Source organism: Columba livia, chromosome 13 (genome assembly GCF_036013475.1).
Source record: "Columba livia isolate bColLiv1 breed racing homer chromosome 13, bColLiv1.pat.W.v2, whole genome shotgun sequence".
Classification (NCBI taxonomy): Eukaryota; Metazoa; Chordata; class Aves; order Columbiformes; family Columbidae; genus Columba; species Columba livia.
The window spans coordinates 13066502-13081616 of NC_088614.1; the positions used below are offsets into that span (position 1 = coordinate 13066502).

Below are 15115 nucleotides of genomic sequence, written 5' to 3' on the forward strand. Positions count from 1 at the left end.
GCCCGGCACACGGCCTCCGCTCCAGAAATCTTACACACCCACAGGAAGGTATAAATAACTATAAATTTATTAGTAAAGCAAAACAATTTAACACTCACACAGAAGAGCGGGATGTGTTAATACAATATATATACACACATACATGGAGTATCATGTCAGAAACACACGGAGAGCAGTGTTAAAGGCACTGCAAGCCACACGAACCTCAGCATCCTTGGCCGCAACCTCCCACAGCCCTGGGAACCTGCCGGAAGCCCAAGTGCAGGTTTGAAGGAGACTGAGAACCTCACTGGCCATGAAATCCCTCTGATCCACAGCTTGGAAACAAGCCCACGGTCCAGCTCCCACCTGCAGTCCTGCTCTGCCCACCAAGCATCCCAGGCACGCTGCGAGAGCAGCATCTTCACGTCGAGAAAGCAGCAGAGGCAGCTGCTGGGAGATGCTGCAGCGGGAGCCAGGCAGTGGGGGAGAAGCTGGGTTCAGAGGGGCCCTGGGGGGAGCTGCTGTCCCCAAACCTTGCAGCCTGCCCTTATTGCATCTTAACATCACACCTGCACGTGCAGGAACCTTTCTGCAGGCAAACTCCCCACCCAACAGAGGAAGAGTCAAACTCTGAAGAATAACAAGGGTTTTTTTGCTTATTGTTGACAGCCAATGGTCCCAAACCACTGTCAGAGGATGCTTTCCCCCTCACCCATCACTCCAGCACATGGCCCCAAGACCAGAGTGCACACGTCTTCCCACCCAGGTCACAGGGACAGCATCTGCTCACTGGAGAGCTGGCAGGGTCACCTGGGCATACGCATGGTCCCAGGAGTGTCCATGCCAGTGTTAACTCTGCTCAATGCTACAGTTGCTCTGCAGGCATTCCAGGGGGAGCCAAGCAGTTCAGCCCCTCCCCAGCGACACGACTTTTCCCCAGGAATGTCTGACTTAACCCTTGGAAATGCTCTGTTCTGGTTCCTGGTCCTGGCTTAGACTTACTTGCCACAGCCATGGACACGACCCAGCCAAGCCGAGCTGCCAGGCCACAGGCATCGCCTGTGCCCAGCAAGACGGATGGCCTCATGGAGGAAAGGACCAGAAGCACGCAATGGAATCCAGCAAAATTTGGGTCCCAAACACCTGACTGCATCATCAGAGGTTTGGTATCACCTGGGAGAGGAATTTGAGGCAGGGAGGAGTAGGAGGAGAAGGGGAAGAAGCCTCACAATCTAAATGGAAAAAGGGATGGAAAGCAAACTGCTGCTTACAAATAAAGAGCTGAACAAAGGGCAAAGAAGCCTAGAAGGTTTTATAAAAGTATAAGGAAAATAGCTGTGGAGGGGAAGGGGCCAAGACACACCTGAAGGCATCCTGTAGGTAGGGTAAGGGCAAGTGAAGATCAGAAAAAAGCCCAGGTAACAGACTGTCTTCTTCCTGGACCCAGGAAGCCAGAGGAACAGCAGCCCTAGAGAGCAGTATTTATCTCCTGGACAATAATCACACTACTTTTGGCCAGCCTAATTGTCCCCATCACCTCCCCAGTGGCATCCTATGCTCAAGCTGCCTGCCAAAGAGAACAACCTTTCAGGAGAGACCATCCCCTGCTCCAGCCCTAGAGCATCCTCAGGCAGTCTGGCAACCAGGTCCTGAAGACATGCAAACACTTGCCACAGGGCTGATGCAACACCAGCTCCAGCACAACAACCCTCCTGGGTGCTGTGGGGTGGTGAGTGACACAAGAGGCTAAGCGGACACAGCATGAAGAAGCCTGAAAATCTCTTGAAATAACTGTCAGAAGGGAAGCGCAACACAGGTACAGAGTAGAATCACATTTTACTCCCAAGAGGCTTTGGCTACAACTGCTCTTTGGTTTGAAAAGGAAACACCAGCAGTTAGAAGAGCCCTTGGCAGTGTGATGCCCAGGGGACATCGGCCCCCCAGGCCAATCCCCATCTCCCCACCCAGCTCCTGACATCCATGTGCCTCCCGCTATTTCCATCCCCTCTCACCTCACTGTACAAAACATGACCCAAAGGCACAGCAACAGAGAGTGACCTGCTCCCCCAGCCCACTGTACGCAACACAGTTGCTTCCAACCAGACAACCTCCCTATAAGAATACACCTGAAGCTCTCAGTGGCCGCTCAGCCACCTGCTCTGCGCAGCCCCTCCACCTGCCAGCACTGAGGTCCAGCAGCTGAAGCCTCCACAGGCTCCTGCTGGATTTGGGCTGTTGCAGGGCAGCAAACGATGAAAAGACCGAGTCACCAGGGGCCCATGGCCAGTCCTACTTAATGACGCTCTAATGCCACACCAAGATGTTTTCAAACCTGGAGGCACCTACTGACAACCTGGACCTGAGCTCATCCCTTTTCCCTCAAGCACACAGCCCTGGCGATGCTCTCTCTGCCCAAGGTGCTGCTTGGCTGTTGCCACAGCCGAAGCAGAGCCAGAGCTCCTTGCTGGGACACCGAGCGCTTTCCCAGCTGCACAGCACAAGGGAAGCGCTCTCCAACAGTCCCCGTGCCAAGCTGGTACCAAAGGGACGGGATCCAGCAGCTCCATGGCCAGCGCGCTGTGTCCAGGTCCCACCTGCTCTGCCCCAAGCACCCGAGGCTGCCCAGCTCCCCAGGCAGCCCCCGGGAGGGCAGAGAGCAGGGCACAGCCATCTGGGGCCCACACAAACGATTCCTCCAAACTCCTACTCTAGCCAGCCCCTGCCCCATAAAGAAATACAACCAGAGAAGCCCCCGGAGGCTCCAGCAGACTCCATTTCACCACCCTCCTCATACTCAAGATGAGCCTCTCTGCAAGCTCCCAGCTCTGAGCACTGATCCTGGCTGCTGGAGTTGTGCCCAAGCAGTCAGGGTGACCACCGAAGCCCCAGCTCTGGGGACCTATAGCAGCTGCTTAGGGCAAAGGCAGAGCCAACCACAGCCCGAGCCAGGAACAGAGCGAGGGTTCAGATAGGTGCTGTGCTCCCCAGCTAGCACCGGTCCCACACTCATAGTCTCCGTCACCACCAAGCCCTTCTGTAAAGACAGGATTAGCCTTCCTTCTCAGTTTTACTCCTCATTTTTACTCCTCCAGTAAAGCATACACTGAACTTACTACATATTAAGCAGCAAAAAATAGCTACCTAGAATCAAAGAGCTCTTTAAAAATCCAAGTTATCACATATTTTTTTTAAAAGATCCAGTATGACATCAAGTTAAACTATACAATATTTTTAATGAATACTAACAAACTGCTTAAAAATAAAAAAAAAGGGAAAAAGAAATACAGACAGACAACTTGGTAGGAAGTTCTACATCTTTGAGGCAGCATAAAGTAAGATAACCATCGGTCCCCTCGGGCAGTAGAGAGCAAGGTCTGCTGTAACCTCCTTAAAGCTGCGCATTAAGAAAACTCAGTCCCAGGGTCAGACTTGTCACTGAACTGTCCCAGCCCCTGCAAACGCACCCCATTCCCCTTCACTGTGCTGGAAAAGAAAAGAAAGCCTTTCTCCACATTTCAGATGAGCAAAGCCCAACTCTCTGCACAGTTAATCTGCCTATAGTTGTTGTGGACAACACTTAATAAACTTGTCATAATCACCTGTGCAGCACACCGGCAACTTACTGGCTGCTGTCTACTAATTAGAGCCCGTCACAACAGTCCTACCTCATACAAGGGCCAGCCAAATCACAGAAGAGCTGAGGCTGGCAGGGACCTCCGGAGATCACCTAGTCCAACCCCTGCTCGAGCAGGGTCAGCTACAGCAGGTTGCCCAGGACCCCATCCTGTCAGGGCTTGAATATCTCCACAGATGGATATTTAACGTCTTAGTGTCTCCAAAGACAAAGGGGGGAAGGCTGGTGGGCAAGCCAGTAAGCACGCTTTCAACCTCCAAGGCATCTAACTGGCATGTAGCATGTCTCTTGGTCATGAGAAGCCAGAAAAATCCTGCCGAGCAAAACACCTCAGGCTGCATTGACCTTGCTAGGGGAAATTTATTTTTAAGTGATGTTTACAAGGACAGTGCAAAACCTGAAAAATACAGAAGAGGTAAAGAAAGAGTAAAGGGATAAAACAGGACTCCTGCAAGAGGAGAAAAAAAAAATACACTCCTCCTTCACCCACCGCTAATCTTCCCCTCCCGGTGGAGCTGAGCCCATAGGCCAGGAAAGATTCTCCTGGGTCCCTCTGGTTCTCCTCCAACAAATGGGACACCAAGCCTGGCACGTGGCATGGGTTTCTGTCAGCAATGGTAATGTCTCTGAAATCGCAGGTTATTAGTAGTGTTCACCTCACCCTTTAGTGTTCACACTGCTGGGACAGCCCTTTGCCTGACCCCCTGGAGGGATGCTAACAGCCCGAGCGGTGCAAAGAGGGAAGGGGCCTGGGGCTGGAGGTTAAGTCCTGGCAGGAGAGCTATGTCCCTCAGGAAGCAGCTCTGAAACACCAAGCTCTCAGCCAGGAGTGGGGCATGAACGCTCTCCTCGCCATGCTCTCTGGTAGCGGCGAAGCATTCGCTGCTCATCCCCATGCTGCTGGCAGGGATGGGGTGGGCAGGCTCACCCAGAACCCTTGCAGACTGTGACAGCCAGCGACTGCAAAAGCAGCAATGCCAAAGTGCTTTTTGGAGCTGTGTAGCCCCATGGCTTTTCCTTTCTAGACTCAAGGAGAGCAGGGGAGGTTGGGGCAGTCAATCAGCACTAATGATCTGAAGCAGTCCTCTCAAATGAGCTTGGACCAAGAAAGCTGGGAGATCCCAGCAGCAGAAACTTGCTACTTCCTTGCCGTGCAGCACACCCCAGGAGGAGGGAGGGCTGGCTCTGCCTTGCTCCCAAGCCCTCTCCAGGAGTCACCCAGCCACCCACCACCCCACCAGGCAGGGCAGAGGAAAGAGGCTGCAGGCAAAGGGCTGGTGCCTGCAGTGGGCAGGTGAGCTCCCAGCACTGAAACTGCAGGTACAGCGTGAACTACAGCCCAGGAGACACCAGGAAACTACAGGTATTGTTCCATCTCCCCACCTCCCTCCTTTCCTCTCGACCCCTTCGAGCTTTTCACATTGTCCGTCATCTCTGCAATACAAGGGGTGTATCAACCATAGAGGCCAGAGGAAAGTTTACCTGCCCACCCACCACACCACCCCTTTCCCCCAAACTCCCTGGAGGCCATCTGCAACTGAGGAGAGGGAAGGGGAGGCCGAGGCTCATGCAAGCTGAAAGCCGCCGAGGGGACGGAGGCTCATGGCAAGCAGGCAGCCACCTGGTAGGCGCCCTCGGCTGTGTGCTGGACGCTATGCTCCTGCAGCAGGCCCAAGTCCAGGAACCGTTCCCCGCACCACATGCACTTGTACTGCTGCTCCCGGGCGTGCACGCTGTGGTGCTTGTTGAGGTGCTCGCGCTGCTTGAAGGCCTTCTCGCAGGAGGGGCACTTGTAGGGCTTCTCACCCGTGTGCACGCGCCGGTGCCGCTGCAGGTCCGAGGCGTACTTGAACCGTTTTTCACAGTCGGGGCACTTGAGGGGCTTCTCACGGGCTGGGTCGCAGCGATGCTGCACGAATTCGGAGGAGGAGAAGAAACGTCTCTCACAGAGCGTGCACTTGAGCGGCTTCTCGGCGCAGTGGGCCAGCTGGTGCTTCTGCAGAGCTGAGGCTCGCTTGTAGGACTTGTTGCACACCGCGCACTTGAAGGGCCGCTCTGCATTCTGCACGCACTTGTGCCGCAGCAGCTCTGAGGACTGGTTGAAGCCTTTCTGGCACACGTTGCACTTGAAGAGGTTTTCTATGCCATGCACGTGCTGGTGGTACACCAAGTGTGAGGGCTGCACGAAGCCCTTCTCGCACAGGTTGCACTTGAAGGGTTCCTCGGTCTTGTGTGTGCGGCGGTGGCGCATGAGCGCGTACTGCTGCTTGAAGCTCATCTGGCAGAGGTCACACTTGAAGGGACGCTCCTCGCTGTGTGTGCGCTCGTGCTGCCGCAGGTCTGAGGGACGCTTGAAGGCCTTCTGGCATTCACCGCAGCGGAAGGGCCGCTCCCCACTGGGCGTGCAGGGGTGCTGCAGCAGCTCCGATGACTCCTTGAAGTGCAACTCGCAAACGTTGCACTTAAAGAGGTGCTCCCCTGAGTGCGCATACATGTGGCGCACCAGGTGGGAGCGGTGCTTGAAGGTCTTCTCGCACACTGTGCACTTGTAGGGCCGCTCCGAGCTGTGTGTCCGTTTGTGGTGCACCAGGTGGGACGACTGGCTGAAGCTCTTGTCGCACAGCGTGCACTTGTAGGGCTTTTCACCTGTGTGGATGCGCTCATGCCGGGACAGCTCTGAGAGGTGCTTGAAAGTTTTCTGACAGATGGAGCAGCTGTAGGGCTTCTCTGAGGGGTCGAGAGGCTGCGAATGCTCCACCTCAGGAGTCTTGTAGGTCTTCTCGCAGATGGAGCACTTCATGGCATTGCCATTGTGGACATTGTGGTGCTGTGCCAACGAGGTCAGGAGGGAGAAGCCCATTTTGCAGACGCCGCACACAAAGGGCTTCTGCTCCACCTGGATGCACTGGTGTTCGAGGAGGTCAGTGGCCTGGTGGAAGATCTTCAGGCACTGGGTGCACTGGAAAGAGCGGTCATGGCCTGGCAAGCACTGGTGCTCATGGGGGTTGGAGAGGTGAGCGAGGTCGTGGCCACACACCCCACATTTGTGGGACGGCTCTCCAGCCTGGATGGGGGTGTGCTGGTGGTGCTGCAGACCTGGGTCTGGCTGGAGCAAGATGCCGTAGACAGCACAGCCCAAGGGGTTGTCAGCAGTGCTGGGCGGGATGGAGTGCTCTGGGAGGGCGGCTGCCCCAGTGTGGTGCTGCTGTGGTGGCGGCGGCTGCTGCTGTGGTTGCTGCTGTTGCTGCTGCCAGCTTTCTGACATGCTTGGAAAAAAAACACAAGATTTTAGCAGTGACAGCTTCAGCTTCTCGATTGAAATGGTTCAGGTAGAAACAAAAATCAAAAGTATCCAAGATCCTGATTTCCTGTAGCTGATCCCCTGAATGTGAGGACAGAAAATCCAGCACACAGCCAAGGATCTTGAGAAGCAAAGAGGCAAATGAGACTCCACAGCCTTCTCCTTAGGTCAGCACAAGTTCTTTGCAGACTGATTTATTTTGGCTTTTTCTTTTTTTGGACAAAAGAACAGGAGCCAGAAGCAAGTGCCTTGACGACAAGAGGAGGACCTTCTCTGTGCTGGCTGTGATGGGCTCACATTTGGGAAGGGTGAGGGAGGGAGCAGCGCTCTCTGCAAGGAAGAAGACAGCTCATGTCAGGTCTCGGAGGAAAGACAGGCAACTCTCTAGTCAACCTCCCCTCACAACTCACTTTGAAAACTCTCCTGCAACCCTGCAAAACTACCAGGAAGCCAGTGTGGGGAAGCTAACGAGAACTGGAGCCTCCTTGCTGCTGTGTGAAGGGCCTGAGACAAGGCATGCTCAGCACAGAAAGGACTGGGCTCTGCCTGGCCGCAGCCAGGTACACGTTTGAGCAGCGTGCCCTCACCAGAGGCTGCACAACCACCCACGTTCTGGTCAGCTCAGCCATTACCCCGTACGCTGTTAGTCGCTGCATCCCCCAGACCTGCTCAGGGCACTGACTGAGAACATCTCTGCATGGGCTGAGGTACGCCAAACGCTGTGCAATCAAGAAGCTCCCAGGTTAGATTTCACAGATATCAAGGCAGATCCCAGCATGATCCCACCCCAGCTGAAACACCCCTGTGAAGCAGTTCTGCTCTTCCTGCAGCTCGTTTGCCTTCAATGTTATCCTATCTGCAGACAAAACACAGAACCCACAAGCATTGTGCACAGCACTCTGTGTGAAGATAAAAGAAGCATTAAAGCAATGGCTCGGCTGAACCTCCTACCAAACCATGGGATAAAAGTACCCTGGAGCCGAACAACCTACACCAGAGGTGCTGTCTGGCCTTACTATAGAGCATGACAGGGGTTTTGCTCAGTGAAAAGTTCCAGTCTTTCTAGAGAAGTCTAGTAAAACCTGATTTCAACTTAGAGAAAGCCCACCAGTGAGCAGCAGACAGGGGCAGTGCCAACACACCTCAAAAGAGAGGAAGATTCCAGGCCTTGGCTAATGTTCTTGTGCCATGAGTCCCTAACCCTGCAAGAGCGCACCCATTTCTGCATCAAACTGTCTGCTGTCACCCAGGGTAAGTAAAACCTTGATCTTCCAGGAAGGTGTCTGTTGTATTTAAAACTAAGTGACAAGAAGCATCAGAGAAGGTCACTTCTCAGCATCCCCACCTCGCCCTGCGCTCAGCTGAGACCGGATCATGCCCCACGGCTTAGGCAGGGCTGGACCGTGCTTCTGCCTACAGGGATGCTGCATTACTTTGTCTGCCTGCACAATTCTGGGTAGTAAGATGTCCACAGGCCCTGCCAGAACACAGGATCTCCTCTTTCTCCTAAGTAGCTCACCTTGACTGTCGACACGAAGGGAGCAATCACAATTACGATACCTCGCACCTGAACTCGATGGCATACAAAACTCGAGCACAGCCCAGCCGCCACCTTCCCCTGCAGCCAGTGTTACCCATGGCAGAAGGAACCGACGGCAACGGCATCCTAGACCATCTGGCCTGACGGGGAGGGGAAGCTCGGGAAGAATAAGAAATACCAACCTTAGCTTACCGAGGGCTCTGCACGGGTACCCAAGTCGGCGCCAGCTCCGAGCCTAACTCATCCCTCTGTGGGAGGTGGGAAGCGACAACCATTTAAGGAGAGAAGCCGGGAAAGCAGAGGTACTTTCAAACTGGAGAAGCGGCCCCCGGCACAGCCCTCTCCGGCATGGTCCGGGCCTCCCGCAGCCGGGCCAAGGCCGCTTCAGGGCGAGGCGCGGCGGGGCCGCGGGGCGCGGGGGCGGCCGGGGAGCTGGGAGAGCAGCCGCCGCCGCCGCAGCCCGCGGCGAGGCCCGGCCCGCCGCTCGCCTCTCCCCATGGGACGGGCTCGTCCGGCCCCGCGGGCCTGCGGACAAACGCGGCGGCGGCGGCGCCCCGAGGCCTTCACCGCCGCCGCGCCGGGAGGCCCCGCGGTGGGGTAGGGGGTCCCTGCCCGGCGGCGGCCGCCCCTGCCCCGCCGAGGCCCACACAAAGGGCGGCGGCGGCGGCGGCCGGGCCCCTCACCTGCGGCGGGAGGCCCCTGTCAGCCCGCTCGCCGCTGGCGGGGCCGCGGCCTGCGCGTTCCGCCCGAGCCCCACGCTGGCGTGGGGGCGGTAGCCGGGAGGAAGGGAAAGGGGCGCCGGTGCCGGCGGCGGGCGGGCGGCGGCCGCGGGGTGCGGGCGGGAGTGGAGCGGAGCGGGCCGGGCCGGCCGCGGCGGCGGAGGAGGAGGAGGCGGGGCGGGGCGGGCCGGGCCGCGGCGGCTGCCCCCTGCCGGGCCGCGCTGACAACAGCGCCCCCCGCTGCCGCCCGCCGACACCGGCGCCGCCGGGGGGGCCGAGCGGAGGGCGCCGACCCGGAAAGGCCCGGCGGGCGCAGGGGAGGCCGGGACGGCCATGAGGGCCGCGCTGGTGGGGTACAGCAGCTCGGAGGAGGAGGACGAGGGGGAGGAAGGAGGGTGCCGGGGCGACGGCGCGCAGGAGCCTCCTCGGGCCAGGTGCGTGCGGCGGGATGGGGGTTTCGCACGGAGGTGGCGGAACGCGCGGCCGGGATTCCTCCTCCTCGTTTTCTTTCCCCGTAGCCCCGGGCGCCCCCGCCTGCCCGTCCCCGCCGGCCTGCCGGGCGATCCGGATCCGGAGGAGGCCGTTAGCGACGACAGCTCCCGTCACGGCGGCCGCATCCGCGGTTTCCCCCACGAGCGGGGCAGCTGGGCCACCCACGTCTACCTGCCGTGTAGGTACCGGCGGCCCGGGACGGCACCGGGGCGGGAGGGCGGGACGGAGCCCAGCCGGGTGAGGCTGGTGCACGGCGGGACGGGAGGCCTGGGGGACCCGCCTGTCTCCGGTGCGGATCCTTGGCCGATGCTCCGGGGAAGGGACCCGGTTCTGACCGTGCTGCGCCGCAGATACAGTGCAGGAGGAATTCCTGGAGCTGCTGGAGCTGCTGCTGTCCCGCGCCCGCACCTACGTCTCCTCGCTGGCTGCCATGGAGCAGTTTCACCTCAGCCTCTCGCAGTGCGTGGTGCTGCGGTACCACTGGATCGACCCCTTTGTCCGCTGCCTCAGGGAGCGTCTGGCCACCTTCCACAGGTACGGACAGTGGGGCCCTGATCTGCTCCCTCGGGGTCGGTGTTTCACCAGCATCCGCGCCCTGAGCCGACTCTGGGAGATGGTGCTGCACCAGTAAAGCCCTGGAGAGTTTTCCTCTCTGGCTCAGGAGCCAGCACCAGACAAGTCAGGTCTGGGTTTTCAAAGGACGAGGCCGGAGCTGTCCCATCCTGTAAACCAGAGGTGCTCTCATTGCCTAAATTGGGCTCAGGCCTATGCTGAGCATCTGCTGAGCATCAGCTGCTTCAGGCTGTCCGGGCTTTGGAGGGCTGGAAACCACAGGGGAATCAATTAATTTAAGCCCAGAAAGATTCTGGTTGCGCTGATTTGGTCCAATTGTGGCACACATTTGCCTTTATCTTTCTACAGTTCAGTAGAAGTCCTTTCTTCTCCCCATCTTCTGTTGCTTTCTGTTTGTGTTTTGTTTTGTTTTCCCCACTAGCTGAAATAGGATCTTGCTTATTTCAGGTTCTTCTGTGTGGCTGACCAGGTGAAGGTTTACACCAACCAGAACAAAACCAGGTGAGCGAGCAGCGGGGCAGCCTGCCTGCCTGGGGAGAAGGCTGGGCAAGGTGCGGGGTGGATGGGAAGCATCACCCTGCCTGTCCCGGGGTGATCGGACTGAGCCGTATGACAGGGCTGTATGCAATCACCTTGTCTCCAGTGGCTTCACACCTTTCCACAGCCACTTGCACAAATTTGTAGCTTCAGCGCTGATTCTCTGCAAGCCGTTGGTCTCATTAGTGGTGGGTGAAACTCAGGCTGCAGGATTTCAGTCTTCTGAAGAGATCTGTTCACAATGTGACCCGAGGCAGGCCTCTTTGCAGGGATTAGGTTCATGCTACAGTTTCACAGCAGCTACAGGAGGCAGCCACGTTTACTGCCATCTCCCATCTGTTTTGTTCTGCAGTTTTGCAAACCCTTGTGCCAGCAAGAACAGCCTGGGGTGAGCAGAGCCAGGGGCCATCTCTTTTGGCAGCAGTGCCAGTCCTGAAATTTTAGTGCAGGTCTTCCAAGAGCTGGAGGGAAATAGCTTAGATGGTGCTAATTCTCCTGGGTGTCAGCTCAGAAGCCTGATTTCAATTTAATGCAATTAAGTAGTTTAAATGTCAAAGCAAAGGTGATTAAAATTGTGAAAAGTTGCTGAATCTTGTGGGAATGGCAGCCCATGATAGTCCTGCGCAGGACAAAGCATATCCTGGGTGACACTTGGTCTTCCCCTCCCCTCCTGGAGTCTAGAAAGAGTCATCCAGACAGTCCTTGAGGAGGTACCTCTTTGTCACATCTCTCCAGCTTGATACTTCCCCTTCCTGCTTCCTCTGCCTCTGTAAAACCCCTCTGGCAACTTCTGCATTTTGAATGCGGCTCCTGCACGCACGGTGCTCTGTCGAAATTCCCATTGAGTGCATCCTTTGCCTGGAAAATGAGTTTTCATGTCCCAAAAGCAGCTGAGTTAATCTGGTAAATCTACATGGTATATCATCCAGTCTTGCTTCTCTCTGCTGCCATATCTTTGTTTCTGTTTTTCTTCAGAATACAGTCAGTGTCCTTGAATGCTTAAACCTAGCATTCCTCAAATTATCTTTTGTGAGGGGGTGGGACATTTGCCTGGTAGGAATGCAGGGCTAAGTATGCTGATGGCTGTGCCTTCTGCAGCATGAAAGGGTGCTTGCTGTCTCTCCTTGTCTTTCTTTAGGACCTTTATTGGCTTGGAGGTCTCCACTGGGCATTTCCAGCTGCTGGAGCTGGTCTCAGAGGTGGACAGAGTTCTGGAGGAATTTGACCTTCCCACCTTCTACAAGGTGAGGGGTTTCCCACTTCTCTGCTGATCCAGGCATGCTGGCTGGTTCCCTGCGAGAGGTACATTAAATGTTCACCCCAAATAAACAGGAGTGGGGAGGTTAGACTGAAATGGTCTCCTCTGGGTTGGTTGGTGATGTTCATACTTAATACTCTGAACATGAGCTTGCTGAGGATGGGACTAGATCAAGTCTATGTCTTTTGTATCATGTCCTGTGCAGGAGACTAAGGATGGTAACTATCTGGTGGTCTCCTGAGAATCGGGTTTCTGGGGCGAAGGGCCAGACTGCACATCACGGTCACTGCCCAATTGTGCATGGGAGCAGAGTTGTGCTGGGACAGAACGGGCTTAGGGTGAGCATTGTGGGACTGAAAGCGATGCTTATGCCTCTGCCTTGGGGCGTCAGTCCAGGCTCCTTGCTTGGTACTAGCTCTGGGGACAAGTTTTGGATTTTGAGTGGCCAAAACCTGATTGTCTCCAGAGCTGAGCAGGGGGCTCTTGTGTGTTGTTCAGAAGTGACCCACCTACCTGCTCCACGACTGTCCCTGAGAGTTTCTTTGTGCAGTTGGAAAAGCTACTGCAGAGTTAACCCCAGGGAGGCTGGGAACCAGGCAGCCTTGCCCACTGGTGTCCGAAAAGGCTGGGGCATGCAGCTCAGGATGCATCACTCCTCCAGCATTGTCCATGTCACCTCTGCAACCATTGAGCTGGCAGAGGGGGCCCTCCCAGCTTCGGGGTCCTCATGCTCATGACTGCAGAGCTGTCTGCCATCCCAGGCAGGGCAGCATCACACCAGATCTCCCACTGTGGCTCTGTACATTGAGCAAAGCCTCCTTTAGCCCTCATGATCTGATCCCTGTTTTGCCTTCAGGACCCGTCGTTCCACATCAGCTTGGCCTGGTGTGTTGGGGACATGTCTGGCAGGCTGGAAGGGCAGTGTCTGCGGGAGCTCCAGGTGAGTCCTCGCGCAATGGGGAGAGCAGGGGAAGAGCAGAGCTGGTGTCCAACCACGTGGTGTCCAACCTGCTGGGGGTGGAGAGTGGGAAATTCCCTGAGCAGGACAAACTTTGCTGGGTTGAAAGAAGAGATGCTTTTGGGGGAGAATGAGTTAAATCACCCTCCAGGGAGAAGTTCAGAGGCTTCCAACCACAAATGGCCTTGTCTCTGACTTGGTTCAGGGACAGAGCTGCTGACTCCATCCTCTGGCAGATCCACCCTCTGTGTATTGACTCCCGCATCTGTTTTCCAGGACATCGTGGATGGATTTGAGGACTCGGCACTCCTGCTGCGTGTCCAATGGGAGCAAATTTGCTGCAAGTCGGGGAACAAGTACTTCTCCTTCCCCTTGAGGTAGGGGCCGGTGGGGCTGTGCACTTCAGAGCCTTGAAGACCCTGATGTTCAACCAAGGACCATTCTCCAGCACAGCTCTGAGCGATGTGGGCTGTCACGCACCTTCCACGCTCTTCTTGCCTGCTCAGCATCTCTGACGTGTTTGTGGCCTCAAGTTGGGCTACTTCCAAGTTTCAGATTCTGGCTGAAAAAATGTGTGTCTGTAGCAGATTTCATCCTTGCTGCTGTATGTGCTGCAGTCAGCACTGGTGGTTCCAGCCATCCCACAGTTGCTGTTTTTGCTGATTTAAAAAGAAAAAAAGACAAAAAACCTCTATAAAAGACATAGATGCCTTATGGGAAGGAGGAAGAAGGTAGCGTGGGAAGCTGTTACTGAAGGGAAAGTGTCTCACACAGCTGGAAGTGGCACAGCCTGTTTGTCAGGAGGCTTTGAGCACGCTTTGAGTAGCAAGAGGCAAGGACATGGAGCTGGACTGTCATGCCAGAGCATCTCCCTGCTGTGAGCCAGGCCAAGTTCCTGGGTCATGTCCTGTGTCCCTCTCATGCTGCTGCTGCCTCTATAGGGAAATACCAGCATCTGATCCTTTTGCCAAGCCACGAAAGATGAAATCTGGAGGCAAGAAGTTGGAAACCCCTTGTGTTTCTGTCCTCAAGGATGGGTGTAAAAGAAGAGCTTTGGTTTAAGATTGTGCATACCGTAAGCCCAGGACTTTTTTGGTGGGCTGCTTCTCCTGAGAAGCTTGCTGCCGTGCAGGGGACAGCCCAAGAGAGGGCAGTGTCAGCTTTGGCCTGAGCTGGGAAGGCCGTACTCACTGCTGAGTCAAGAGGTGGCAGCTCCTGCTCAGGCTCCAGGTTTTTCCCCATGGGAACAGAAATCCGGTGCTGTGATAGCTCTGGGGATGGCAGGCTGGACCTTGTCCCTTGGGAGGAGCTCTTTTTTTAATCCTTTTGTTCCTGCGGGGAGGTCAGCTGCAGCCTCTCGGGTGTCTGGAATAGGATGCCGATGTGCTGTCCTGAATCTTTTATTCCACGTCTGTCTGATGAAAGACTCCAGGACTTCTGAGCAGTAAAAGTCTGTCTCCTCATGTCATAAAAATGTTTCTGTGGTATATTTCATCTGTGCCCTTTCTGACATGACCAGCTCCTGCAGACTTTGGATGAGGCGATGCCGGTGAGCTTGGTGCTGCACTGCCTGTCCTTGCACACGAGAGAGCTTGGGGGCTTTGTAGCCACGGGAGCATCTCAGCAGGTTGTGATGTCTGCCAGCACCCGTGCTGGTTTCCAAAATCGTTAACAAAATTCTGTTAAGTCTGTAGGTGGTTAGTTTCTGGGATGGGGATCTCTGTGATAAGAAATGTGATTACACCCCGAGTTTTCTTTTGGGGAAGGAAAAACAAACAGAGATAGATATATTTAGCCCTTGGGGACTTCCAGTGAAACTGGCGCTGGTACAACTGTTTTCATTGTGGTCCCCGTCCAGCAGTGCCAGGTTAATGCTCAACCATTGCCCTGCTCCTGCCCTGGCAGAGCCCGGTTTGGCCCCTTGCCCTGTTTGGTGACTCTGGCAGGTGTCAGAGACCCGACTCCCGGTTTCGGGGAAGAGAGCCAGGCTCAGCAGCAGGGCCACGGGAACAAAGTCCGGGGATGGGCAGCTGCTGGCTCAGCCCGGAAGGGCGGGTGTGAGCGGGCAGGTGTGGCGGGCACGGGGTGCCCGGGGCGGGAAGGACTCGTTCTGTGTGTGGC

General features: G+C 56.0%; 2 protein-coding genes across 8 annotated transcripts; one reads left to right on the forward strand and one right to left on the reverse strand.

Annotated features, from left to right (window-relative positions):
* Positions 1-49: 49 nt before the first annotated feature.
* On the reverse strand, positions 50-9311 carry ZNF319 (zinc finger protein 319). Of its 4 annotated transcripts, none has more exons than XM_065029236.1 (2): positions 8650-9311; positions 50-6882 (listed from the first exon to the last, which is right to left on the reverse strand). In XM_065029236.1, the coding sequence occupies exons 1-2, from the start codon at positions 8730-8732 to the stop codon at positions 5217-5219; spliced, it is 1749 nt and encodes a 582-aa protein (XP_064885308.1). In that variant the 5' UTR covers positions 8733-9311; the 3' UTR covers positions 50-5216. The 4 variants fall into 4 exon arrangements, with proteins under 4 accessions (XP_064885308.1, XP_021157081.1, XP_064885309.1 ...); XM_021301406.2 differs by having other exon boundaries at positions 50-7247; XM_065029237.1 differs by having other exon boundaries at positions 8640-9311.
* A 32-nt stretch (positions 9312-9343) lies between these two features.
* Positions 9344-14468, forward strand: USB1 (U6 snRNA biogenesis phosphodiesterase 1). 4 transcript variants are annotated; one of them, XR_010465976.1, is made up of 8 exons: positions 9344-9610; positions 9695-9846; positions 10019-10202; positions 10689-10742; positions 11917-12022; positions 12242-12374; positions 12893-12976; positions 13271-14468. XR_010465976.1 is itself a non-coding variant. In XM_065029238.1 (7 exons), exons 1-7 carry the CDS (start codon positions 9510-9512, stop codon positions 13373-13375), a joined length of 786 nt encoding a protein of 261 aa, XP_064885310.1. In that variant the 5' UTR covers positions 9344-9509; the 3' UTR covers positions 13376-14468. The 4 variants fall into 4 exon arrangements, 3 of the variants coding, with proteins under 3 accessions (XP_064885310.1, XP_064885311.1, XP_064885312.1); XM_065029238.1 differs by lacking the exon at positions 12242-12374; XM_065029239.1 differs by lacking the exon at positions 12242-12374 and having other exon boundaries at positions 10025-10202.
* Positions 14469-15115: the final 647 nt, after the last annotated feature.

Coding starts and splice junctions, on each gene's coding strand:
- ZNF319 (XM_065029236.1), bottom strand. CDS start 8,732: ATGGTTGTCGCTTCCCACCTCCCACAGAGGGATGAGTTAGGCTCGGAG. Junction 6,883..8,649: donor GTACCCGTGCAGAGCCCTCG/GTAAGCTAAGGT, acceptor TTTTTTTCCAAG/CATGTCAGAAAGCTGGCAGC.
- USB1 (XM_065029238.1), top strand. CDS start 9,510: ATGAGGGCCGCGCTGGTGGGGTACAGCAGCTCGGAGGAGGAGGACGAG. Junction 9,847..10,018: donor CACCCACGTCTACCTGCCGT/GTAGGTACCGGC, acceptor GCTGCGCCGCAG/ATACAGTGCAGGAGGAATTC. Junction 12,023..12,892: donor ACCTTCCCACCTTCTACAAG/GTGAGGGGTTTC, acceptor TTTTGCCTTCAG/GACCCGTCGTTCCACATCAG.